At 38.3% G+C, this 26489-nt stretch overlaps 1 protein-coding gene across 3 annotated transcripts in view; it reads right to left on the reverse strand.

Moving 5' to 3' along the window:
- TPK1 (thiamin pyrophosphokinase 1) overlaps positions 1 to 26489 on the reverse strand; it is a 315027-nt gene that overhangs the window by 251681 nt on the left and 36857 nt on the right. For 2 of the 3 annotated variants that reach the window (XM_032104065.1, XM_032104075.1), the window contains exon 2: positions 3264 to 3338. The exons of the other annotated variant lie outside the window; for it this stretch is intronic. In XM_032104065.1, the coding sequence (XP_031959956.1) occupies positions 3264 to 3338 (75 nt within the window). The remainder of the gene's footprint in view (positions 1 to 3263; positions 3339 to 26489) is intronic. 3 annotated transcript variants of the gene reach the window in all.

Raw genomic sequence — 26489 nt, forward strand, 5'->3', positions numbered from 1 at the left:
ATTTCTCAGCAATAATTCTCCCTCTTCCCTGGGGAGACATCAAAAAACCAGAGCACTTGCAATCACGAGACATAGCTGAAATTCTTGGAATAAGTAAGTCATTGCATTTCTGATTAAAGAGATTTTAAAGAGCAAAATCAAAGTCTCAGAACTTTCTTTTGCACCCCAGAAAGCCCATTCTGTTTTCAGCCACTAAAACCTGGGCTTCTGTACTTTTCAAACTTAACATAAAGACAGCTTCAGACTTTCAACTCACAGTCAATTCCGTGAAAGAGATATTTACATTTGAAATCACTGGAAAAGTAGCCAGAGAGACTAATTCAAACTGGATTTTTTCACAACCATTTTTTTTTTATTATTAAACAGGATTCAAACCAGGAGCTAGAAACTTTGCATAAGCAGGAATTTAGCATGTGTGACAGTGTTGTTAAGGTAAGGCCCACTGGATCCAGCCTTCCTTACAGAAAACTCACAGACGGAAAGATGTGCAGCTCTGAGAAAAGCAGGGCCCTGACCCTTCCATATATTTTCCACATTACCTATTCCCCTTTACTGACCTTTTCTCTTTAAATTCTCCTTCTATTTGGTTTGTCCCCTTTTCACTATACGAAACCCAATAAATCCTCCAGGGAACAACCAGTATTTTCTGCCATATTAGTCGTCATCCTGCTTTTGCAAACTATCCCTTCTCCAGCATTACATCCATCCTGCTTTTAGGACAGCACTAATCACATGACTGTATCAAACACCAAACAAGTGAATATATTCTAGATTGATTTACTACAGTAATGATACATAATAGACTAAAATCATATAGTCCTTAGCTTGTACTGCTTCACTATTGCCACGTATCCAGCTTGTATGGCAAGAATGGTAAAAGATGTCTCCTGAAGTGATGAATCTGATTTCAGTGTCCTTCACAAAGCACAGGGAAGTTCATGCAAACTGGTACAGACTGAAATAGTTCTTTTGAAAGTATGTCAGTAAAAATAGATTTCATACACGTGTGTAATAAGACAAAGGTTAATTAGGTGCAACCACGTTTTCTTGAGGTCGAGAGGAGTTACACCTGGGATGATTTTAGCCTAGAATAGCCACTTATTGATGATTTTTATTTTTTTTTTTAAACTTAAGACATATCACATCACATCATTTTTACTTGACACTAAACTGACAGGGCTAATGAAAGAAGTTATTTTGATAGGGCACAACCTACTTGAAAAAAACACATCTCAGCATTTTGTACTCAGTATAACACCCAAGATTCCTGTAACTCAGAGAAGTGGGACGATATTTTATCTTCTTTTTCCTTTGCATTTTCTCTCCTTTTCACCCCCAGTTTGTGTAGCTGGCAGTATTCTGTGGATTAACAGCTTCATTATTTCCTTCTCATCTCTCCTTTATGATATCTCAAGCATATACAGCTGGTCACTGAGCACTCTTCCTAAGGATGATTCTTTCAGAACTTCTTTCAGTTCACATAACAAACCCCCAGGTTCTCCTAGTCCTGCAACAGTCCCTGTGCTAACGCTCCTTCAGAAGCAGGATCCAGAAAACTGCTGACATCTAAAGTAGTCCACTGGCACTGTAAGCCAGGCATTACCAAAACCTTGTCCGGGACTCACTAAGGTTTGCGGAAGCTGAGATGCTTTGAAGAAAAGCATTTCATGCTTACCATGTAACCAGCTCCATCTTTCATTTTACTTAGATAGAAAATATCCACCTATTTCTTAAAATAATCTACCAGCAAAAGTCTTAGTAGCTTAATTAGGACTTCTGCTTCTCCCACACATTCTTTGGAAAACTTATTTACAGCACGAGTGATCACTTTCAACACAGTTATGCTCAAAGAACAGGAACCCATTAAGGTAGTTTCAAACAAGACAGTCTTTGGCCAACTTGATTTTATTCAGCTCCTTATTTTAACCCTTCACAGAAGCACTACAGTTAAAGGCTCATTAGTGTTACAGGAAGAAGCACTCTATGCCCCAAGGTTTGCTCAAAAGAGAAAGACTTAAAACTCCAAAGGGCAGACAAAAAAAAAAGTCTGATCAACAAAATACAGCAAAAAAGAAATACATGCAAGGTACTACAAGACACTAAATACTGCCATTCAGAAGCTGTGAATGTCTGGTTTACTGACTCTTTTTTTAACCCCAGTCCCCAAACAGTAAAGGTGGGACAAAGAAATAAGATCAAATACTTCACCTTGGTTTCTTCTCTATTTAATACAGAGCAGGTGTTTCAGTATATCTTTTTAAATGAAAAAATATGTAGAATCACATCTATAAAATAACTGGACAGCCCTTCCACTGAGCACTTCTCACTTTCTTGCTGATTATGCAAATGAAAGTGAGTCTGTTTGGGGTACAGCACTTGTTCAGATGCTTTGAAGCATCTTGCACAACTCCCTTTTTTTATCACTCCTCTGGCTATATAGGTACCTAATTTGGGTTTACTGGAATTAAGAGTTATAAATACATTCAGCTCACTTCATCCCTTATTCCAATTCATTTAAACTGTACAGCTACCCCCTGCCAGTCCTTACGCCTATGGTGCAACCAAACAGCTCTATCTGCTCCAGTTAGGAGGAATCTCTTTGCAAGGTTCCCATCCTGGGAACAAGTTAGAGACAGTTCCTGTGGCTTTTCAGAAAGCTTCTGAAGGACTACATTCCTGCACGGAGAAATTAATAGCTCCAAGCTTGTAAGGATTTACATATCTCCACAAAATGTCAGTAAATCTGAAGCTATCATACCAGAGATGATGATTAGCACTGTGCATATTTAACAAAGGGGTAGTGAAATATGATTTGCATATTTCTGACAAGCATGCAAATTCCCCACTGCTTTCACAACTTAATATCTACACGATTCATTTTATTTTGATTAAATATAACACATTTCACTGATGACCTTTAAGGAAATGCTCACTTCCAGACTCTTAAATGCACCGTTGACCTGCTACACTTTGTCAGCAAAACAATGATCATTCCTAAGAAGCCTCTGAAAAGCTACAGTCTTACACAGATCAGTCCACAAAGTTGCCACTGACATATGCAATGCAGGGATGCAGAATTTGCATAATCAGCTCATTTGCTGCATTCAGCAACAAGGAACATACTCTGCTAATTCACACCCTCACCAGAAGGTTGCTCCAGTAAAGAAGAAATTGCCACACTGCAATTCAAGAGACATGAAGTACATTAGCTGGGTAACAGCTAAGAAAATAAGCAAATGAAGATGTATGTAAGTTATTATTACCTCTGCTCCACAGACAATGAAAATGACCTTTGTTGAAAGGCTGGTTCAGAATCAGAAGGCAAAACTTCAGGTTCCCTGTAAGATAAATGTTGGTTCTCATTAGCAAGAATACTGATTTTTTGTCCTTTTTTTAAATCTTCTTTTTGCCAGATTAATTTTAGTCCAACCACATCAGAGTAACTCCACTAATTTCCTTGCTTCTTAGGTTTTACCACTGTCAGATTGAGAAGCTGTCAGAACCTCATAAGATACCATTTACTTGGTAGGGTTTTACTAAATGTTCAATTTATAAGTGACTTTTATTTACTGAAGGCCATCCTCAACAGCTCTCTCATTTAATCTCCCACTCGCTGCTGCTGCCTGAATGCAGCAATTACTGATATGAGCTTCACCCTGGTCTCTGTTAATGGGGAAGGCTGGAGGAGACTCCATATAAAGATGTCTCTAACCTACATCCAATATTCCACCCTCCTGGAGGATGCAGAACTCTTGCTGCCATCAACGGCTTCTGCGCCTGTGCTTTCATATCATTAGAAACTCTAACTGTGGTAGATACATTACAAATGAAGAATGAAAGGCCATGACCCAGGAGCTTAAAAACACAAGCTAATAAAAGCAAAAGTGTACTTTAACCTATGTTATCTAGGTGATACTGCAGACCAAAAATCTCAGTGGATTTACCAGCCCAACTTGATTGACCTCATAAAGCCTCCCGCCCCTGCAAAACGTGCACTGTGAAGGTCGATAATAAACCTACAGATAGAAAAGCCTTAAAAGAAAAAAAATTACATATAATACGATACACTTTGAATTTAAAGAGTAAATACGTAAATCTTTTGATGGCTGCCTGTGGTGGGATTTGCATTATTTCACTTCCTAATTATCTTGCCAATCATATAGGAATACAAGTTTCCCCTGGAGCTTGATAACCTTAGGCAATCAAGTTAATGAATATTATTTGGTCATGTGAAACCACTGTAACTGAAAAAAGAAAACCTCTATCACTAGAAAGTCTTTTGAGAAGATCCAGTATAACAGGAGGCAGAAGGCTACAGCAGAAGCCTGTGGCTTAAGCCATATGATGTTATCAAGAAAAATACAGCTGCCCAAATTCCTGAAGTTGAAGGAACATCTAGGGATGGGAGTTGGGAGGGGCAGTCTTTAAAATAATTAAATGCATGGTGAGGAGAATGAAGTGAAGGTTAGCACACTGGGATACCACTGTTCTGCATCTTCTGCACCTTTTCTTTTGAGTGATTTAGGGTTTCCCTCCCCACTGACCCATTCGATGCCTCAGTTTCCTAAAACAGAAGCAACAGTATTGTCCTCCTTCACATGTATCAAGGGAAACATAAATAAAGACCTAGATGATTTTTACTCCAGTAAAAAATCAACATGACTATCACAGCTATCTTCTGCCTGGTGCACTCAAATACTTTTCTTCATGTCTTCTGCTTGCATCTTTGCTGACACGGGCCTCACTTCCATTTAATTAATGTATATAAAGGGGAATAAACTTTCATAGGGAATAAATGGAGAGGTGGAAGGACCAAGTAAACACAGGAGAGTGAGAAAGTTTTTTCTTTGTGTAGTCTGAACAGTTTTGCCTTGTCCTTGAACTTTAAGAGAAAGGCAGAAAACAATACATTGAAACTAAGTGCCAATTTCCAGCTGCCTCACAGAATGGGACCTCAGCAGCAGATCTCCTAATGATTGTTAAGTGAGAAAGGCTGCCAACTCTTTGTGTTAAACATAATCATCTAGTGATGCCCTCCATTGAAAATAGCCAGCAAATATCCCAGGTTCTGTTACTGGTATGGTAATACAAACGGACATGGGTGCTGTAAGCCTGTTCTTGCTAGTGAATCACAAAAGGCATTTCTGTGCCTGTTTTAAACCCTTAAGCCTTATCAGCATATGGAAACAGCCATAGATTCCAGCTTTTTTTGCACATTGGGATTTGTACATCATTGTACTCTTGTTATATATATTAGGGTACATTTTTGAAGCCAAGGCCTGACTGTTGGTGTCCACACGGAGATTTCTGAGGCTGATTTTCAGAGATGACACTCCAACAGCTTCCGGTGAGGCCTGTAAGAGCTGCTGGGTCTTACATGTTCAGTCATTGCAAAGAAGCCAAGCAGGTGCCCCCAGCACACACAATTAGGAGATGGGGGTGGGGTTATGTGTTCAGCATTGTCTGGTTTTTGGGTTTTTAAAAGTACAGTTATGGGTTGAAAAAGTGATGAAATGGAAATTATTGTTTCACCTGCTCTTAAAGAAGTGAACATTCCAGTCATTTCAAACCAGTCATTTCATACAATTAATGCATGATAAAATGCTATGATTAATGCTGCCAAAATGAGCCTAAATGTCAGTATTTTAATGGTGCCTGCTGAGTTAATATAAAGCTGCACACAAAGCTCAGTCCTCAGTAGATGTAAAACAGTAATAAAATTGAGCTGCAATAATTAACAACCATTGCCCTAAAAACTATTAATAAATTGGGACATCTGATGGCAAGGACCACATCAACAGACAGAATATGCAACACCCATTACTCTGAGAAAAACTGATGAGAGCTCACTGTGCCACTGCTCCGAGCACTCTACTGGCTATTCATTTGAAAACAAATCTACTTCAAGGCCATTTATCTTTAAAAGCCCTTAACAAATTAGGAAGCATCTATCTCCTGGATTGTCTGCCCATCTATTTTTCAAAAGATAATTAGCACCCTGACCCAACCATTAATGACATTGTGCTCTGTTTAGACTAACAGGAAAGAGGATTCTGTAAGCAAGGAATCAGCAGCAAAAATAACCTGTCCCCAGATATAGGTATCTCCATTGAAGAAACTTTTGTGAGCCTTTTGCTAAAGGCAGAACAAGTTTGTCTCTTGCATAGTTTCTTCCATTTTTAGTATAATTTTCTTTTTCATTATGTACTTTTGCAGCTCTTGAGCAAATTCAACCATCTGCAGCAAAAGCAGGAAAGAATAAATTCCTCCCTAAAAACCTCCAGCTTATTCTTGATATTTACATCAACACAGAGAATAAATGGACTCAAGTCCCAAAGTCAAATGTCCTCCTGTAGAAGAATTAGCCATGCACTTAAGGCCTGATTTCTACAGGAAAGGAGGATGACTACAGGAAATTTTTACATGCATTTAAGGAACCAAATTCTTCTCCCCTCTTGTTTTTCTATTTGATGCTTATAAACCTAGCAGTCTTACTGGCATAACTTACAAAGTATGTATTAACATGTGCACAACTATGTGAACAGGCAGTTATATGAAAAAATATAGTAAAAAAGTCTTTTAGCAGACTTGGAAAATTCTTGATCTTTGAATAAAGCTGGATCACTTTTAATCCTGCTGGAAACCTGTCCTAAGTTACAAATCAATCAATCAATCAATCAATCAACAATGCCTACAAGTTTCTACTAGCAACATCAGTGAATAATCTCATCCTTTCTGAAAACTTTTTTCTTTCCCTTCTTTCTAAAACTATTAAGCTGAACTTCTTTGATGAAACTTCTCATGGTTGCTTTGAAAAGGACTTCTATCAAAGTGTTGTGAATATCCCTGATAGCCTATGCACTGCCTATGCAATGACTTTTTACCACATTGTAACTCACTCAGAACAATTCCAATATATTTTAGAGCACAGATTTGCTATTCTAAAAGCCTTCTTGGCTTCTCCCTGTCATATTATACTCATCTAGCTATTTTATAAATATTTATAATATCATTATGCATTTTTTATTGCTTTCCCCTTGCCACGTGCCAGTCTTCAGGCTGTATGTCTGTCACAAAGCATATGCAAAAGGCATATATATTTTTAAAGACAACCTTTTCCCTGCCAATAAAACAATATATGCCACTTTGCTTCCTTTCAGTGTTAGAATCATATCACTAGGAGTTTTTCTGCATACTGTGAGGTTCTTGGCTATTGAATTTTCTGAGGCAAGGAAAAAACTTTCAATGCTTCAAACGAGAGCCTTTGGGAAAGATCACTGCTATTCCTAGACTTTCTGACATGATGCAAATGGTAATACACAATGGGGGGCACATGACTTCAAAGTCAGAGCTTTGGCTGTAGAAAGGGGCTTCCAATAAACAATTGATGTTTCAGTTTTGTTTTTTGGTATTTGTGTTTTACTGTTTGCCTGAAGAGGAGTCATTCCCTTCCTTTACAGTGATCCATCAAACATCAACAAAGAATCAGGTTTAGTACAGAGGAAAAAGTAGGAAAGAGACAGGTAGTACAGGTGCAGAGCTGAAAGCTGGAAGTTGGTTATAGGTTTCCAGAAAACTTCTGTACTGATAGAAATATATCTAAATACCCAAGATACTAACCAAGATCTATTGAAAAGACACTGCAGTACACACGTTCTTGATCATATAGGTGGAATTCCAACAGCTTCTGAGAGAAAAAGCTCTGAATGATCTCACTGAAAATTTCTTCCTGCTCATGTTGCTGCTCTCACATCAGTCTACAGATATATCATGATATATATTTAAATATACCATGACAGCAAAAACAAACAAAAAACCACAAACAAACCAACCAAACAAAAAAACCACAAAAACCCCCAAACAAAACAAACAAAAAACCCCCAAAACCAAACCAAACCAACAAAAAAACCCAAACAAAAAAACCCCAACAACAACAAAAAAACCTAAAAAAAACAAAACAAAAAAACCAAAACCAAAACCCAAACAAATAAAAAACCTAAAAAGAAAAAAAAAATTGGTTTCCGGTACCATAACTTACTGAGAAAATTTCTACCCATCAGATTAATTTTAAATGAACAGTCACTGCCTACTTAAATGTCAGAGTATGTAGGAAGGAACAAGGCTTTTTTTCACAATTCCCAAACTGACTGATAAGACAGGAGAGCAACAGGCTGAGGCAGCTCTTTGTATGGCAGTTGAAACTTCTTCAGCTGCACAAGAATTAACATAAAAATTGAGATTCTAATAATTCCACGTAAGTTATATTTACTGTGAGCCCATCATAATAAACCCTAAAGAAAGCATTTCATTAAACCAGCAAATATAACAAAACTACAGTGACATTAGATAAGGTTATTGCTACAGATTACCAGAGCAAGATTACCGAGGCAACTTGAGGTTTTCAAACTAAAACAAAGGAGTTCGGGGGATCAGCGCCAAATCTACACCATTTTCTGCCAAGTAAGCACCTGTCTCCAAGTGTTAAATCCAAAACTGATACTCTGCTTCAGGGCTTTTTTCAAGAGCTACCATTCACTTCCCAAACATACTCAAAAGGAATAATCTCTCCACTAGGAATGAAGTAAATGATTGATTAGACAGAAACTAAGGTGGCACGGGTCAGTCAGACTAAGGAGCATTCCCTGTTTCCTGAAAGAGACTTCTGCCTCACAACACAAGATTCTGGTTTTATCAATTAATGTCTTTGGCAGCTCACTACGAGCACCATGTAGGTCTACCTTAGCAAGCAGCATAGCAGAATAAAATCAGTCTGTAAAGCAAAACTGTTGGTGCTGAAGGTATGATATTCACACTACACATGTTTTGGGAGAAAGGGAGAGAGGGAGGCTACTTCAGGTTAAGCATAGTCTGGTTTTGTAGACGTATTAGCAGTAGGAGAGCATTATGTGCATGCCTGGAGCATGCTTTTATCCAAAAGGAAATTGGTTTACATATTCCAAAACCATTCTGCAGTGTAAAGCAAACCACAGCAAACAGGCAGGATCATTAGACTTGCTTCAAAGTCATATTCTTGATCCAAAATAAAATGTTAATGTAAATATGCCAATAGCCACATGACTTTTGACTCTTAAATTTTTATTTATATTTTTTAAACAATGCCTTTACCAAACTAACATGACTAATGCCACAAGATCAGTTCAGTTTACATAACACTTTTGTAATTTTATACTCATCAAAATTTGGTTCTAACTTTAGATTTTTATACTTAATAGACAATTTGACACTTTTACCCATCACGTAGGGAAGGTGTGAGGGGGAGTTAACTCAAAACTTACAAATATTGCATTATAAATTCCTGAAGAAGCACTTAACATCAAATCCTAAGATGCTACTTTCTTTCAGGCTAGAAACTCACTTTGAACAGAACAAATAGTGCACCTTATACAAAAACAATCCTCATTCTGCTGTTCTCTTTCTTGAGCCAAGATTTCCCCCAACAGTGCTTCCTTTCATTGGGAAGTCCAGTGCTCTGCTGTGATAGCAAGGAATATAAAAAAGGATCATTTCATAGAATCATTATGCAGACCAAATCAACACCCTAAAATATAAACATTTCACGTTTTAAAAATTTCACAACTCCTGCAGAACTACTACTCTGAAAATGGAAAAACTTCAAGTCAGTAAAATCTACTTCCTCCATCTGTGCTCTTGCTGAAAAGGTAGTTGTCAGCTTTAATTCAGAGAAACAGTTAAGCTTAGATTATTGTATTAATTATGGCCACTACTTACAAAACACTGTGTAGCTGCTTTTTATCACACTGAATCCCAAGCCTCCAAATAAGCCATTTAATTTTCCTCATAACAGTGACAACTCCCATAATAAACCAGCACAAATTATGCAAAAGGATCCCAGACCTTACAAACATGTTCTCAAACTTATTGAATGAATAAATCAAATATGCATACCCAACTGATTTTCATGCAAAAGCACTGTTATCCCTGTCAATGCATTTTAGTGCTAATTTTTTCATGTAAATTCTATTGATTTTTAAATATTTTGCAGCTCTTAATTCTCCAGGCAAATTCCAGCAAGAAGAGTAGGAAGAAAAGGGGATTTGTGCAAACAGTCTTATTGAAAAGCTGCAGTGTGTTACCCTCTGGAGAACCCTCTACAAGAATTTATGTGGATGAATTCAAACCAACTAATTTCTTACAGTAAGTTACAAACATGGCCATACACATGGGATAATCTACCCACATCATCAACCACTGTGCCTAGAAGGGTGCCATGCCTTGCAATGAAATTTGTCAATTAATTCTGGTGCTTCTCTGGAGAATGTGAGAGCTGCATTTCTGATCTCAGTGTGTGATGGGACACTTCTTTTCATACTAAGTCCTATTGTCTATACATGCATTTCTGAGTGCTTGGGACTTCTGCTCTTTATGTGTGAAACATAGTCTGGTCAAGCAGAATAAGATCACACAGTTCCCAGCAGTGAATCTTCAGTTTTAGATAACTTGTCCAGCATCACAAAGAAACTTCATGGTAAAATTCAACTCTCTAGGGCAACACCGAACTGAACTGAATCATGAGAACTGTCTATTTAAATAGAAATAATAACAATCACACTTCTTACTATTATATACATGGAAATGATGCTTGGGTCCCATTACCAACTCTCATTTGAGAAGGAACACAACAGAGTAACCAGTCACTTTGGTGAGGCAGCAATGTACATAAACCGTAAAACAGGCTCTTCGAGACACACACTGGCAGATGCACCATTTTCCACTGCAAAGCCTTTGGCTTGATTCACCTCACACCCATGCTGCTTCTCTCCAGAGATGTGGCCAGACCATATACCCATAATTCTGCACTTTGTGTAAATTGGACTTTCATTTCCACCTGAGCACAGCAAAGGTCGGAATTAGCTGGAAACAGCAGTGGTTTGTTTAGCTGAGATGTTATCAGCTGTTCATTTACACTCTTCCAGTTTTCAAGACTGGACTCAAACTGTCCAACAATCCAAAAAGAGAGATTTCTGATACGGGCACAGACAAGTAGAGGTCTAGAATATTATTCAGATATGTTTCATCCTGTGGCATGGGAAAAAATAGCCAAGTGAGACTGAAGCGATGAAAAGTAAGTGAAATAGCAGGAGGAAAGACAATTTTGTGCAGAATGGGAAGACTAGTCCCCAAGGTTGCAAAATCTGACACAACTTTCACACTTAAGGTAAACTTTAAAAATGCATGAATGTCACTGCAACTACATTGTAAAAAAAAAAAATACTAAGTGCTTTGCTTCGTTATTCACAGGCAAGTCATGACCTGAAACAGTACCCGTTTTACACCTTGTAAGTTTGATACCAGTTGGAAGATCTTAAGAGACAAGAAATAGACATACAGGATTGCTATAAAAATATTGATAGTGCTATGGTAAAATTGACTTTAGTGTTTAAAATTTCTAGGCACAGAGCGTTTGTTTGGAGCTTAAATATGCATCAAAGTGAAAATATAAGCAAATCTTGAGAAAATCTATGAAATTTCCATTTTATCTTCAGGCTGGAAAATAAACACGAATTACAGTACAAAGTTAGCTTCTATTCATAACTTCCACCCCCCCCCCAAAAAAAAAAAAAAAAAAGACATTAGAATAACTTCCCTTTCAAAAAACTTTAGGAATCACTGACTGATCTCTTCAGTGCCATCCAAACAACTATTACTATTCAAGGAAGTTCCAACCTTAAAAGAAAACTCGAGATAGGTGTTCACTTTCTAGCTGGGTAATAGCCAGGTCTAATATACTGCCCTCCATGCATTTTAAAAACATATCAACACCGTCTGAATACATCACACTAAGGATACTTGTTATCTGGGATGTCTCCATTTCCAAGGATACAACCAGGCATACAAGCTCCCCTGGCAGTCCATATCATCAGCTCAATCTGCACACAGCAAGGGCAAGGTGACTTCAAGGAATCTCAAGGCAGGGCAGGCAGATGTCAGCAGTCTCTCGAAGCACTACCCCCTCTGCAAACATTCAGCTCAGCAAACTGTATAGTGCCATTTCACCTATCTGTGGTCAACAGATATCTCTGGATATTTTCTACAGGATTAAAAAAAATTAGTATGTATTTAATGAGTCACATATTGGAGTACTGACCAAAGAGTAGGAACCCTGGGAACACATAAGTGCCTGACTGCACAGCATTTAAAACCCCTGCTCTGCTGCTACCAAGCACTCCACTGAAACTCCAGCTACTGACAGTAACACATCCTATGCACAGAAAAGTCTGATTTCTATTTGCACCGAGATGTACCTTAAATTTAAGAAGCTGATGGAACCTGATGCCTCCTCTGATGTCAAAACACCAACCCATCCACCACCAAGACATTTCTCTACTGATCTCATCTGAAGGGCATGTTTGAAGTAGTTGTTTTCGGAGCATACCTGTTATATCCTGCTTCGTATTGTCAGCCAGCTGCTTTTTAAAATCTGGGAAGGAGCTACCTTTTATCAACATGGATAAAGTTAGTGTGTGCCCTCAGGAGGCTGATGACCCATGTTCAGGTTCCCTCTCAGAGGGAATTCGCATCTAAATTCAGTCAAGACAGTACTCTCCTCTCCAGACATGACAAAATTAAATATATTAATGGAATTATTTTCATAAAACAGTTAAACAGGAGTAGCCTGTGGAAGTCTGATTCTGCAGTCCACCGACCTGAACACAGTTTGTGCTCCAACTTACTCAAACCGCTCTTTCCCACTTTGAGTACATCCTCCAATTACTTCCTCATGGTATTACAGGAACATTATATCCATTGTTGCCTCCTTCCTAATGTGTGACATGCTTGCAGAGAAAAGTTTAACCTCTGGTTTTGTAGGATAATTTTCAGGCAAGAAGAGTGGTTTTCTCACTATCTTCAGAAGACTTGGCACTAGCAGTCAGAAAAGGAGGGAATAACTTTCTGCAACACAGCATAAGATGTCCAAATCCAACAGAGCAGGATTTTAGATGCTTCAGTCTTCCCACTTCTCATGGTATTCCCACTGACAAACTCAGCTTGATTCCTTCTTAGTACATTTATGCTGATGGGTTGTACTCTTTGTGTACAATTTCTCCCCCTGGTGTGTATATACCGTCCCACTACCATGCTCAGAACAAGTACACCTAAAAGTGTACTTTTAGTACATGACTGAAAGTCCTGTGTGCATTTACTGAATAGCCCAGAGGATAAAATCCAATATAATGTAGTGAGGGCACACAGTAATGTCCCATCTTCAGAAAGAGGAAAATAGGCATTATGTGACTGCAGGAAGATCACACTCCTATTCAGCAAATGAGTCAATATGAAAAAACAGACGTTCCTTTCCACTCCTCAGCCTTATTTTATCAGAAACATTACAAATCACAGATGGCTTCTGACCAAACTCCAGAGTGGACAATTACAGGCTTCTCTTTCCCTACTTCTGTTCAGCCATCCCAATGAAATACAGTATCTTTTACTGTCCTGAATTCATATGCACTAATTAAGCACTTATTTAAAAGCACCAAGCATTCAACCAGGTTATGATGGACTTCGGAGATGGTTGGATTTCATATTTAGTAAGTTCAATGAGTTTAAAAAAGTTGAGCAAATTGTGACCTCAATAACCATTATTTACTCCTCAGATATAATGGATGAGACTGATGAGTAAACTCCCATTGACTCCCAGGATTTCACCTCACATACTTTCATGACTGAGACAGTTGGTTCTGCAACACCTCAAACCCCTTTGCAGTGAATGCCAGAGAGGACAGTTGTGCCCATACCATCTTTTCAGTCTTGCCGTTTTCCCAAAGCAGATTCCTCTGTACTTTGAAGGGAGTGGATCTGGTACAAGGTCCAGAGTGTCATCCAGAAGGTTCAGAAGGGAAAAAGGGGCTTTCCAGGTGGTCATAGCAACAGCCCACACAAGTGGTGGTGGCAGTGGGAGGGTGTTTGGGCCTCTGGAGTAAGATTCTGGCAAAGAGTCATGAGGAGGGGAACCTTTTCCAATATTACAATGAGAACTCTTAACAAATATAGGAAGGAAAGGCAGTGACTAATTTCCCAACTTTCACAAACATTTCACTTCTAAAATTATGTCTTTGATTTCATGAGCTTCATTTTATTATTTCTAGAGTTAATTTTTTTACCTGATGAAGGCAGCTCAGTTTTTCTGTCTGTTTTAGGACATTCTATAACTTTACATCCACCACTGGCTTCTTTTTTTAGGATAACATTTTTAAGACCTACCTCTATATATTTTATAAATAGATAAATCTACACTTGGAGAAAACAAGGTAAAATAAACAAAAAGGAAGATAAAAACCACAAAGGCGATGAAAATTGCATTACATTATCAGTCAGGTAAGGAATTTTTATGTAACCTGGATGAAATTCCTCTTCACATTTTATTCTGTAATATGTCATTGTGTTGCATCTGGCAGAAAAATAAGACCTAAAATCAAAATTTTGTTGACTGAATAGCTACAATAAGCTTACTCAAATCAAGAACCGCCCAAAACCTGTGCCTTGGAATAAAACTAGAGGGTGATAAAGAAACAAACTGAGAACACTACCAGAATACTGATGCTTCTTCCAGAGGTATAAAAAAATTACCTAATGCTGAAAATTTTGTAATGAGAGTTGTTCATCATTCATATAACTTTTAAACAAGATTGAAAAAGCCCTTTGCAAGTAAATGGTGTGATAGCATTACTGGGACCACTGTAGTCTGGCAGAACTGGACACCACATCCAGCAAATATCAGCTCACAAAAAAGTAGGTCATGCCTGTAAGTAGACTACTTACTCAAGCAGACCCTCCAAATCATTATGACAAACTGTTCCCATAAGATACCTGTCACACCAATAAAGTTTGGTAGGTTTAGTCACTACACAAAGTCTATGAGAACTGCTTTTATTATAAGTCACTTGTGCTTGTTTATAGTCCCTTGTTTTGACATGCTGCACATGATGCATAATTAAAGATAATTGTTACTTTCTTCCTTTTCTCACAATACAGTAAAGCCTGTAAACAAGGACAAGCTCTGGGACCATTAAGAGAGGCTCTTGTTTGCAGACTGTCTTTCCAACCAACTACTTCAATTTCAATGCTAAAACTGTCAAGCTTAATTAAGAGTTATGGGGCATAACCATTTCAAAACCATAAATCCATACAGTAGAAAAGTATAATGACTGCCTTAGTGAACATCTCTTTTTAAATAAGCAATATTGCTTATCAAGACCTAATTTAGGTTCCTTATACACAACATTGTATCGTAAATAATTTTATTACTTCTCCTGAAGTGAATATAAAGATCATTATAAAGTAATTTCATCCTGATGTCTTTTGGTTTATTTGACTATTTAAAGTGGACCTCAAAGTATATTTTAGTGCTTACACCACTACTCCGTCCAAATCCACCAAGCCCTTTGTGATCCTCCAAAAAGTTTGCAGAGAACTGTCTTTCTCTCCAGCTTTTTAGTATTTTTTTTCTAAAGTATCTTTGCCTTTTGAGTGTGCACAGCTGTCCACACGTCCTCACAGCTTCAAGCAGAATGATACTGAGAAAGAGGTACCAAGAGCTCACCAATTAAGCACTGCCCTTTAAAAACATGTTTAACATCCAGCACACCCAGCCTGAAACAACAGCAACACAGTCCAAAAAATCCACTAAAACAGCACTGTAGTGCAGGCTTAGATTGAAACCTTAAAGCCACATTATCCATTCCAGAAGAACCACGGGTTTATTTCCATTTTAACAGTGCTTATGTCTTCTACCAGAACCTCTGCAAAATCAGTGCTCTAGGGAGCACCCAACCAAGTCAGAAAACCCAGTGCAACCTGAGTCATATTAGTACTTTCAGCCAGAAATTAACAGACAACTGATTACTGTGCTTCAAAGGCTTGAACCTCACAGTACTGGACAGATTTTAAAATCAATCAAATGTTGCCATTTTCAGTGTGAAAAAAGTCTCACATACAGTCTTACCATTAGCTTTCATATATTTAAAGTGATTTTCTAGACTTTGCAGCAAATGAGTTGCCCTTTAAAATGAAAATCCTAAAGGCTTAAACCAGAAGGGTGATTAAAACTATACCATGTTTATTACTATTTCTTAATCTAATGACTTTTGTAATATGACTGCATGAGGAAACCTTTGGCTCTCTCCATCTGCTTCATGGGCTAACAGATTAGTTCAATTTATAGAACTGATGATCATATAATAGTCGGTCTAGAGGCACCCACTTAAAATAAAAGTTTTTAAGGAAACTTTAATGGTTTCTATCCTGATGAGAATTTTTTTATGTGTTAAACAACGTTTGGGTCAAGATATAGAGGAAAAAATGGCTGAATATGTAAAAGCATAATTTATGCAGACTAAACATAATGGTAAAAGACTCTTATCAGCTGTTTATCAGATCCAGAGAGACACAGAAAATACACCCTGGCCAGCATGTTAGTACATCTGGGGAGAAGATAGTAAGAAAAGGAGATACACTTCTCTCGTCTTCATTACACTATCTGGAAAATGTGGTTAATAATAATAATAATGCTTTGAACTTAAATTTCCATTTGTAGATTTGAAATCACTTTACAAAGGTGCATAAGCGTTATTATTCTCATTTCACAGTTGGCCTCACTAAGTACAGAGATTTGTAGCAATTTGTATGAGAAGCAGCATCCTCTAGTGAATAAGTTAAGAGTCTAAAATTATGTCCCCAGGGTTTTCTTCCCACCTAAACTGCAAACTTCAGACTGCACCAATATCCACTGTGGCAAAACCAGACACAGTCCATCTGAAATTGGGAGGGTTTCTGCATGGGAATAGGAACACAAGCCAGAAATACATAATGTCGATATAAAGAATTTCTGCCTTTACATTGATCTAGTCACTTAAAATTAACTTTCTGGAACCCTGGGGAGATGGTCATCACAGAGGTCATCAGACTGTTCAAACACATAAAAATGCCAAGAAATTAAATGGCATATTTTCAGAAGAAAAAGGAAATAATAAGATACATAGCAGTGGACAGCCTGGAGTTTGATCAGGAGAGTTCCTTAACCACCAACATCGCACTCTTTACTCCTCTCTTGTTGACAAAAGATCTTTCATCCTGATTTCCTCTAATAATGTTTCTCTTACTCAGTATTATTCCTCCTCTGGACAACAGCTCGTGCACATGGCAACAACCTTACCCACGCGTTTTAAATTTTGTCATGAAAAGCACTTCTGTGTGGTAAGTCCAAGGATTCAGGAAAATATTTGTACATCTTCTCTGTTAACAGAAATAATTTAAGTATATTTTATTCTCAAATATCAGTTGGTCACTTAGGTTAAACTTTAACCAACATTTCCAATTTCAAGCTGGATTAAAGGCTAAAAATGAGGAAGCAGTATGGTATTTTTCTTTTTTAGAACTATGGGAATGATAAAAATCAGGCTAAAAGGCTTAACAAGTAGAAAGAAATGTTTTCAAGGTCACAAGCTTAAAACTATAATCTATTCTTCAAAAAGCTGTTTTATTTCAGAGCCAGGCCTATAAAGTCAAAAGAATCTCTCATCAGCTTCAAAACTACTCCAATTTTTTTCCCCAAATATCAGTTGGCCAAGAAAGGATACCAACACAGCCAGAGTTAGGAGATTAAGCCAAAAACATGTTTGCAGACTTTTAACTTTAAATAAACAGAGGCCTTACAAAAGTGGTATTTTAAAGAAAAATTACAGTAGTTGCCACTGAAATCAATCTGCAATAGCCTGTACATGTAAAACTTGTAAGGACAATCAATTCTTGGCATACAGGAGAAAAACAAACAAAAGTGAATTGTCAAAACAGATAAATAAAAATGCTAAATGTTTTTACTGCAATAATAGTTTAGTAACTTTTATATAGAATATGGGTATAAAATAGTCAGATCAACCTACTTCTCCAAGCATAATCTGTCAGATAAAAAACAGAAGATACCAAACTGGAGTTATAGTAATTCACGATTTTGCTACAGATGTTGACACCCCTGCAAAATTCTGTCATTCATAATTCATAAACAAGCGGTCAAAAGGACTATTAAATAATTTAAATTTAAAAACAGAGTAACTTTTTTCCATTCTTTTACACTTCTCATAAACACAGAAAAACCACTTCAAATTAGTCAGAAAAAACCCAGCTGCAACAGTTCTCTCTTCTGTTACAGTTTTGTGTCAAGGCATAAATCTATGATGGACTCATGCTAATTTGTTCCCAGGGCTACACCTGGTATGCTGTGTTTTTGGAGACTTTAACAGGGTTTGTTTACACATTTACCTCTCAAACGCTCCTTGGCTACCACAGCTGGTCAAACTGTAACACGTGAATGTGTGTTGATAGTGGTGGCAGGCGGAGCAAAACCTTTGGGCGATATGCAGAAAACCAGAGACGTTTAGTTTGACCAGCAGTATCAAGATCTCTTGGATCAGTTCTGCAACACACCCTGGTGAGTGACTCTTCAAAGCAGGCAGTCTCAGTGATGGCCCTTTTCCTTCCCTAGCCAGGGCATTACAGGGTTCCCCACCTGGGAGTGTCTCCTCTACACAGGACTCATTAGGTCAGGGAAGATGGTGCAGGAGAGCCTTGCACTCTGCAGAAAAATTCACCAGAGAAGAGAAGTAGCAGAAATTGTGATCTGCTGTTTTAGTGTACTTCTGTGTTAAGAACTTTCACTTCAACTCCACTCTAACTGTACTACAACCAAATCAAGGTTTCCTGTCAGCATGATATACCGGGAATACACATTCTCTCCAGCTTAACAGCTTTCAGGCTTCTTATGCTACCTCCCACTGTCTCCCTAAAGCCACAACAAAGATCACTATCGACTAATATGACAACACCTAACAAGGGTACGGCTGATAAACTGCAAGTTTGATCCTGTCTACAACGCTCATATGCCTCCAGCAGATGCTTCATATGTCTGATTTTGAAACAGGAGGTAGCATTGCAACTAAATGCAGATGAACTTAGGAAAACATATCAAATATAAGTTTTTATTTTAGAAAGCATATTCAAAGTGCACCTCTAAATATGGGTAGAATGAAAGAAAAGAAGCATGAACGCTGGTCCCTTCAGGACTGGGATGATTTTCTAGTTTTGCATGTGAAGATATATATAAATCTTTAATCAACATTCCTAATTTCTGCACCAGGACAAATTTAGAGGAAGCAGAAGTCAAAGGAGGAAAATAAAGAAAGCCGAAAGCATAAAAATATTCATGCACATAAACACATGTGCACACCCCCACACATCCAGTAAGATCTACTTTGCCATATGGGATTACTGCTCTGTATTTAGCTAATGGATTAAGCACCAATAATTAAAAAAAAAAAAAAAAGAGATGAATATTATTTTTCAATAAAAATAAGTCAAGGATTTAAAATAGAAAAGCCTTTTTAATGAAAAACAAATGGCATTTAAAACTTAATAGCCTTTAGGTCTGATAAAAAAGTCAAAGCCTTTACTTAAAGAAAAGAAGCTTTAATAATCACAGGCACTGCTATGCACAAAAGGCACCACTTGCAACACAGTGAGTCCTACTTACGGCAGTCTGGCTATGGCAAATGATAGGACACTAATGGAAGAAAAAACATATGCCTAGAAGGAAGATGAAAAATGGTCTAAATCAGGTGAAACTGAGGGGCCATTAAATTTTTCTTTTATGAACACTTTTAAAACACATTAGCAAGTGTAAACAGTCTTAACTCTAGTGACGACAAGTCAAATCAAACAGATCTCTAGCAACCCCTAACTAAAGAAAAGGGGTTACAACATTTAGGGAAACTTTCCCAGATTAAGCACACACTGAGCTGGCACATGGCATGTGCTGGTACTGTGATACTGACACTGCTCTCTGGGGTATCACCAGTGTGATTTGTGGGGACTTAGGAAGCACTGAGACATACCCAAGCTGGCAGTAATGACTGGTGAAACAGTCTCATAACCAGACAAATATTTCACTAGCACAATCACATACAGTCAAACCTAAATTTAATGGGCACTATCTCCATCCCAGGGATTGCCACAGTATCCAAATGACTTGCTAAGTTTGAGCCCTTTAGAGAGATCCTAAACCCACAGCTTAAAGTTCTGTGTTGATTTTCTAAAGGGCCACCATTTCACCCCATGTGCCAACTAAGAAAGTCTGTGCCACTAACTTTACTTCATCTTCGTGCCATTTTCCTGACCGACAGTAAAAGAACAGGATGTTTTGACTATTAGGAGAAAAATTAGTGCAAGAAATTCTAGATATGAAGTGTGCACACAAGCATTTCAATGAGGTAAAACCAAGTAAAAGCTTCAGCAAAGCAGCTCTTATATTGCAGTCCCTCTTCCAGCTTTTCTTCATCGCCAGTATGCTGCCTTTTAGGTTTATCCTCTCCCAAGATTCCCTCCTGCATGGACTCTTACTATCTTATTGAAATATTCAGTACTAACAATACCATTCATACACTACACTTACCTTCAATAGCTGCATTTGATGGGCTTAAGAACCACCAAAAGCCAGGTAATACAAAGGTCTCTTTTTCAGTCTCCCTTAATATTACTGTTCTAAAAGACGTATTGAATTCTTTTGTCTTAAATATTCTAAGAGAATGCCTTCTCTTATTTTATTTTTTGCTATAATGATGATCAAATAAAACAGGTGAGCAACAGCACATTTTTTTTTCATTTTCCAGAGAGAAGATAATGGTTTAGATGGATGTGCCCTATCAACTGCAGTATGCAAGTTAATGAGGAAAGTTTCACACCTGTAGTTTTAAAATCAATGAAATTGAAGTCTCGATGAAAAAACAAAACAGCAGAGTGCAGATGAAGGTTTACTTCTAACTCTCTATTCCTTAGAAAGCCAAAATCACAACCATATACAACACAATAAAACTACATATGGTGCTTGCCCTGCAAAAATCTTGCTGAGGCTTTTTGGTTTTGGTTTGGTTTTGTTTTGTTTTAATAAATGTAAACCTATACTTCTCAAAGCATTTTGAAATTCAAATGACAATTCAACGGACTGCTACGTATACCTCTATAGTCACGCAAATGAGTATTTTCTTCTAATTACCTTACTTCGCTGATGTGGAACACGAAAAAAAACCCCACGTAGTTTCAGTATTAAAAAAGAGATTAAAATGCCCCATTTGGCACCAAATGCTATCATCATAAAAGAAATGAGGGAACCTGAAATGTGTTTCCACTTTTTGAATATCCAGTTCAAATCTAAAAGCCATGAATTTAAAAATAATTTGGATCTGAACTGAGTAACCATCCAAACATTCTTGAGTGACAATACAAAAATTGCTCATAACATGTTCTGACCTCCAAAAATTGAAAAGCACTACCACTCTAGTGGAAACTTGATGCTAGGCAGCTACCTAGAAGAGGGAGTGTTTACAAGGTCACCAGTGAACCAAGCAGCCAGCCTGCTGCAGTGCTTGCACAGTGAATTAGGCTGGATCAGCTAAATAAATACAAGATAAAAGGTGCTGATTTTCCAAATGAGTAGGGTGGGGGTGTTTCTTGGGTATGGCAGTGTATCACTTCATCTGCTCTGCATCTTCAAATCAAACCCCACCAAACAAAACCAAAGTCACCCATTAAATTAACTAAATGCACAATGGAACTAATACTACCTGGCTGAGATGGCCGTTTCCACACAAGGAACAGTTTTTACCAGAGTTGGATACCTGCACCTGGCTTTTGGGTACCTTCTCTAAGTCCCAGTTGAATGACAGCCAAGCTGTATAAATTGACATCTTGCGTGCACAGCAGCATCCCCAAGGTGCCAGCTCAGACCAAGCTGCTACACAATTACACTCAGGCGTGGTTCTGCTCTCCAGCCCCACCAACCTTGGTGACCACGGACAGGGACAGATGTAAAACTGCCCTCGGCCAACATCTCCCCTTAACACATGAAAATGGCACTTCAGCAGCATTTATTCTACATGGCTCAGGCTCTCTCCTTCCAAATGCCACAGGCCATGGCCTTCGCTTCCACATCTAGGCCTACCCATTATGCAATACTTCCACCAGGCTCTCCACATTGGAAGAGTCCATGAGGCAGTAACAGGAAATTCTGATAATTAAAGCTTACGAGCAGCAGGATTCTTTAGAATTGTGGCTAGCAGGGTCATGGATTTGGCAAGTTGCTGTCCAGAAAAACTGTTGAATGTACAAAATATTTTCTTAAACCTTATTTTCCAAGGTTCCCTATACAAAGACCTGTTTGTACTTCTGTCAAGCTCACAGTAGTTTCTTGCTCTCACCAGACCAAAGTTTACCTTTCACTATGCAGATGTCAAGAAGAGAAAATATAATAGTATCTTTGAGAGAGGAAGTGCAAAACCTAGCCCTGACCCACCTCCCATCCTCTTCATAAGCTACCTTCCAAGTATGTACACTTCCAAATCGTTGTGGAGTTTGGTTTAGAGAATGTAGCAACTCTTGGTGAGGGTTCTGGACAGAAATTTGGTTTTCAGGTAACTCAGTTCACTGCCTAGGCCAAATGCAATCTCCAGCTATGTACAGAAACAAGAGACAGCTGTCAAATCAACAAAATTAAAACAAAACCACCCCTCCCCCACCCCCCAAAACCTTAGGAAATTTTAGGTGTAGTTCTCTGTTTATTAGAGGCTTTTGTATCCTGTCTATCAAAATATTATGGACATACAGTATACCTAAAAACAGCCCAGATGGAGAGACAATAAACCAGCACACACTTATTAGCCTCTGGTTTCGCATGCATAAAACATGTGGATAAAAAAAAAAAGATAAAATAAAGATATTGACACATCTTAAATAAAGTTCTTACAAACTGGCAGAAGTACAGTGGGCTTGTACAGAGCCAGATATGACAGAGAGAGATAATTGTGAGTTGTTGAGCTTTCCAGTGAGTGCAGAAGCAGCAGTCTTTTTAAACCTGAACTCTCCATCACACATGCGTTTAATATGTCTGATATTCCAGTGGAAATGTGATTTGATGTCTTTTGAAAACAACACTTCAGTATGACTTTAAATTATTCCCCGTGGGGGACCATTTTACTCCAACGTGCTTTGTTTACTAGCTCTGCTGCTTCCAGCAAGCTACTTGATAGATGCCAAAGATGAAGATGAGCTCTGTAATGCACATTTTTGGATGACTGAAGACAAAATTCTCTGCTTCTTGGCATAGTTTTCCAAATGATCATGATTCTTAAAGCATTCATTACTGTGTAGTAAGGCAATCTATATTTCTGTCAAATCCTGTTATTTACAATTTATGGAGAATAAAGATTAGAAAGGAGAGATACTTCAGTGAGCAAAACAACACACACAAGGAACACTTTCTGCTCTAATTTTTATTCTCCCCAGTGACCTTGTTATCCCTGTCCTTAAGTGACAAAGGGATCATTAACAAGTCACCCACTTGCAAACAGGAATGGTGGTTTTACAATAAAGTACTTGGATATAAAAAATAAAAGCATTCTAAGATTATAGGAAAGGACAGCCTTTTGGCAAAAAGGTAAACAGTATATTTTTATTCTTTCTTTGCACATTCATTTTGTATTATTACTGGTTTTAAAGTAACAGCTACGAACTCCAGTGAAGATCAGAGTTTCACTGTAATGGTACCGCCCAAAGAATGTATGAACAGGTGCTCTGGATTTGAAGAGCTGATCACTAATCAGATCCAATTGCCAAAAGGAGAGAGGAGAAGGGCAGATCAAGTCACTGAAACAAAGTGCCACTTGCTGTGTACTTTGAATCATGCCAGCAACAAACTCACGTCATACTTCTCAAGCAGCTGGTCAGGCACATAGAAGAGAAAAACAAAAAAAAAGACATACTGATCATTTGAACAGTGCATGTTAATCCTACTGTTTCAAACCAAATGCATCAATATCATCTAAACATCATGACTCAGTTATATCCATAACTACAGTAAATGGTCATCATTCTCAGGCTGGATTCTTCTTTTCAAAACAGAACCTTCTGTTTGTACTTTCTTTATCTTGGCAAGGGAATACTAAGCTTAGTGATGGAACCAAAATCCCATTTTCCAGAAGAAAGCATTTTTTAGAATTCTATGATGATGACAGATCTACCCAATATATCTTTACAAAAAGGAAATTTTTCCTGCCACTTGGTTCTCAACTGAGAATTCTAACTAAAACCAATCAGCTTTCACAGTTTTTCTTACTGTTTTAAGATGTATTAAAGGTCATGACTATAATAGCTTGATGCAGGCATGCCAGTTGTATCAGATGAATCTTAGATGGTCAGCTCTAGTCTACAACAGAGCTTACAATTATTTGCCATTTCAGTTATGTGAAACTTGGCAAATGAGTAACATGTCAATGACAGTGGCACAGACCACACTCTGCAAAGAGCTGCTAAGAAACAATACTCACCTTATCTGCCTGATCTGCTCCTATATCAGAATCCATGGCCAACACACCAAATACTGAACAAGCTTTATACAATGGCTCCCAAGTATTTTGAGGGAAAATCAGCTGGGGAAGCCCAACCTACTGCTAACCAAGCTGTACAGAAATAATCTCAAACCAGTTGCATAACAACCAGAATCAAAAGAAAAACATCTGTGATCTAGTTATCCCTGGGATCGCTTCCATTTCCATTCAGGATTATAAGATGACTGCAGCAAGAACCACATTTTTCTCACAATGCAGGTCAATGAAACTACACAAACATGCAGATTTAGGCATATCATCAATTTACTGAACTAGCACCTGAAGTTCTGGTAACAAATTGGTTTATTTTTTACTATAATACATATACTGTACACTTGTGTACTACATCCCTAACCAATGCAAGACTTTCAAGCCTGATTTTCAAAACAAAATACTGACTTTATTTTGCTTTCAGTCCATTCCTGACTTATTCATGGCCACCTGTATTTATAAGCAAAGGTTGAGGCCACTAACCCTTCTTCATCACACATATCTTAAAAATAGAACTGCTCTGACAAAGATAATTTGATCTCACACACCACTTCAGGCAGCCAATTCTGTCATCTCCAATTCCCAGTCCACTGTGGTCCTTCTCATTCCTTACAGTCCTCAAGCATCTCTCTTCTATAAATCCTGGGAAGCATTACACATCTGGGATCAACCTGGTCTCTCTTCAGCAACAGGCTCTTGAGAATCAAGGATGATGTGAAACCTTTCTCAGTCATTTTCACGTACATAAAAACTATGGTAAAATGAGATGCTGTTACTTTGAAGTAATGCTCTCAATCAAGATTTGTCTCAAATTCTGCACCTATGAATGATTTGCAAGAAAAAGTATATTCTTACTTAAAGCTGCTCATAATTCATAATTAAAAGATTATGTAAACATTTTTTACAATTATTTTCCATATGCTTTATTTAAAATTAGAACTCATGCATTATTAACTGATGACTAAATACAGACTCATCTGCCTATTTTCAAGAGAAAGGCTTCTCCTGTGTTTCCATTGATTATGCTCTCTGTCGTGGGTTGAACCTGAGTTGATGGACAGTCTTTTAGACTAATGACGCTTCTCACAATTTACATAATTTAAACCGCACGGAAAGGCAGGATTTGCCTTTGGTCCGAGCTCGCCTGCCAGCAGGTGGGGAGAGGGGGGCCTGCCCCCCCTTTCCCAACACCACGGCACGGTTGTTGGGCGGGGGGGACGGTCCCAGAGCCGCAGGCAGCTAAAACCAGCCATGGACTGCTCACAGCTAAACCCATCCAGCGCGGCTCCTGGGGACAGGCGGGTCCTTCTCCTCTCCATGCAGAGCCGGCGGAGTCAACGGGAGCCGGCAGAGCCTCCTGTCTGCAGCCAGCACACTTCGTGCTGAACTGAAGAGGACACCACAAAGCCAGTAAAGGGAGTGAGGCTTTCTCTACCATAAAGCCTGAACAAGAACACCCTTCAACATGGCGGCTTCAGAGTCAGAGAGAAAGAGAAGTGAGTCACGTGGGATGGAGCTGAGCATGGCGACGGGAGAAAAGAGGGCGGTGCCGCGATTCTCGCACGTAGCTTAAAAAAACTTCTTGCATGCTGTGGTAAGAAACTGTAATATCACAAACTGTTTGTCTCTTTAATCCATTTAAAGTACATGGGGGAATGGAAAATTCATGTGTGGCCCGTGAAAATGGTGAAGAGTGCCTGTGCCAGGCTATACAGAAGCAGTGAGAGGCTTTTAGAAACTTCCTGTCACGAAAAAAAATAGCCTTTGTGTTCAGGCCAAAGTAACTCATCCTTAAAAAAATTAATAACCCCATATGATGGCCCATGTTTGGCAGTGTGAAGGAACTGTGAGATTTTTCATGGAAGAGATGTTTTACACCACAGCAGGTTGTTTCTTTTCGGGCGGGTCTGCTGTTGGTGGCAGTTTGGGAACCACGTGTAGCTGAAGAAAAAAAAGCCTTTTTCCCTTAAGCATATGAAAGAGACTTATCAAGAACTGTAACACTAACTAAAATCCCATGTTCTGTTGCCC

This window comes from Corvus moneduloides, chromosome 1 (genome assembly GCF_009650955.1).
Source record: "Corvus moneduloides isolate bCorMon1 chromosome 1, bCorMon1.pri, whole genome shotgun sequence".
In the NCBI taxonomy this organism is placed as follows: Eukaryota; Metazoa; Chordata; class Aves; order Passeriformes; family Corvidae; genus Corvus; species Corvus moneduloides.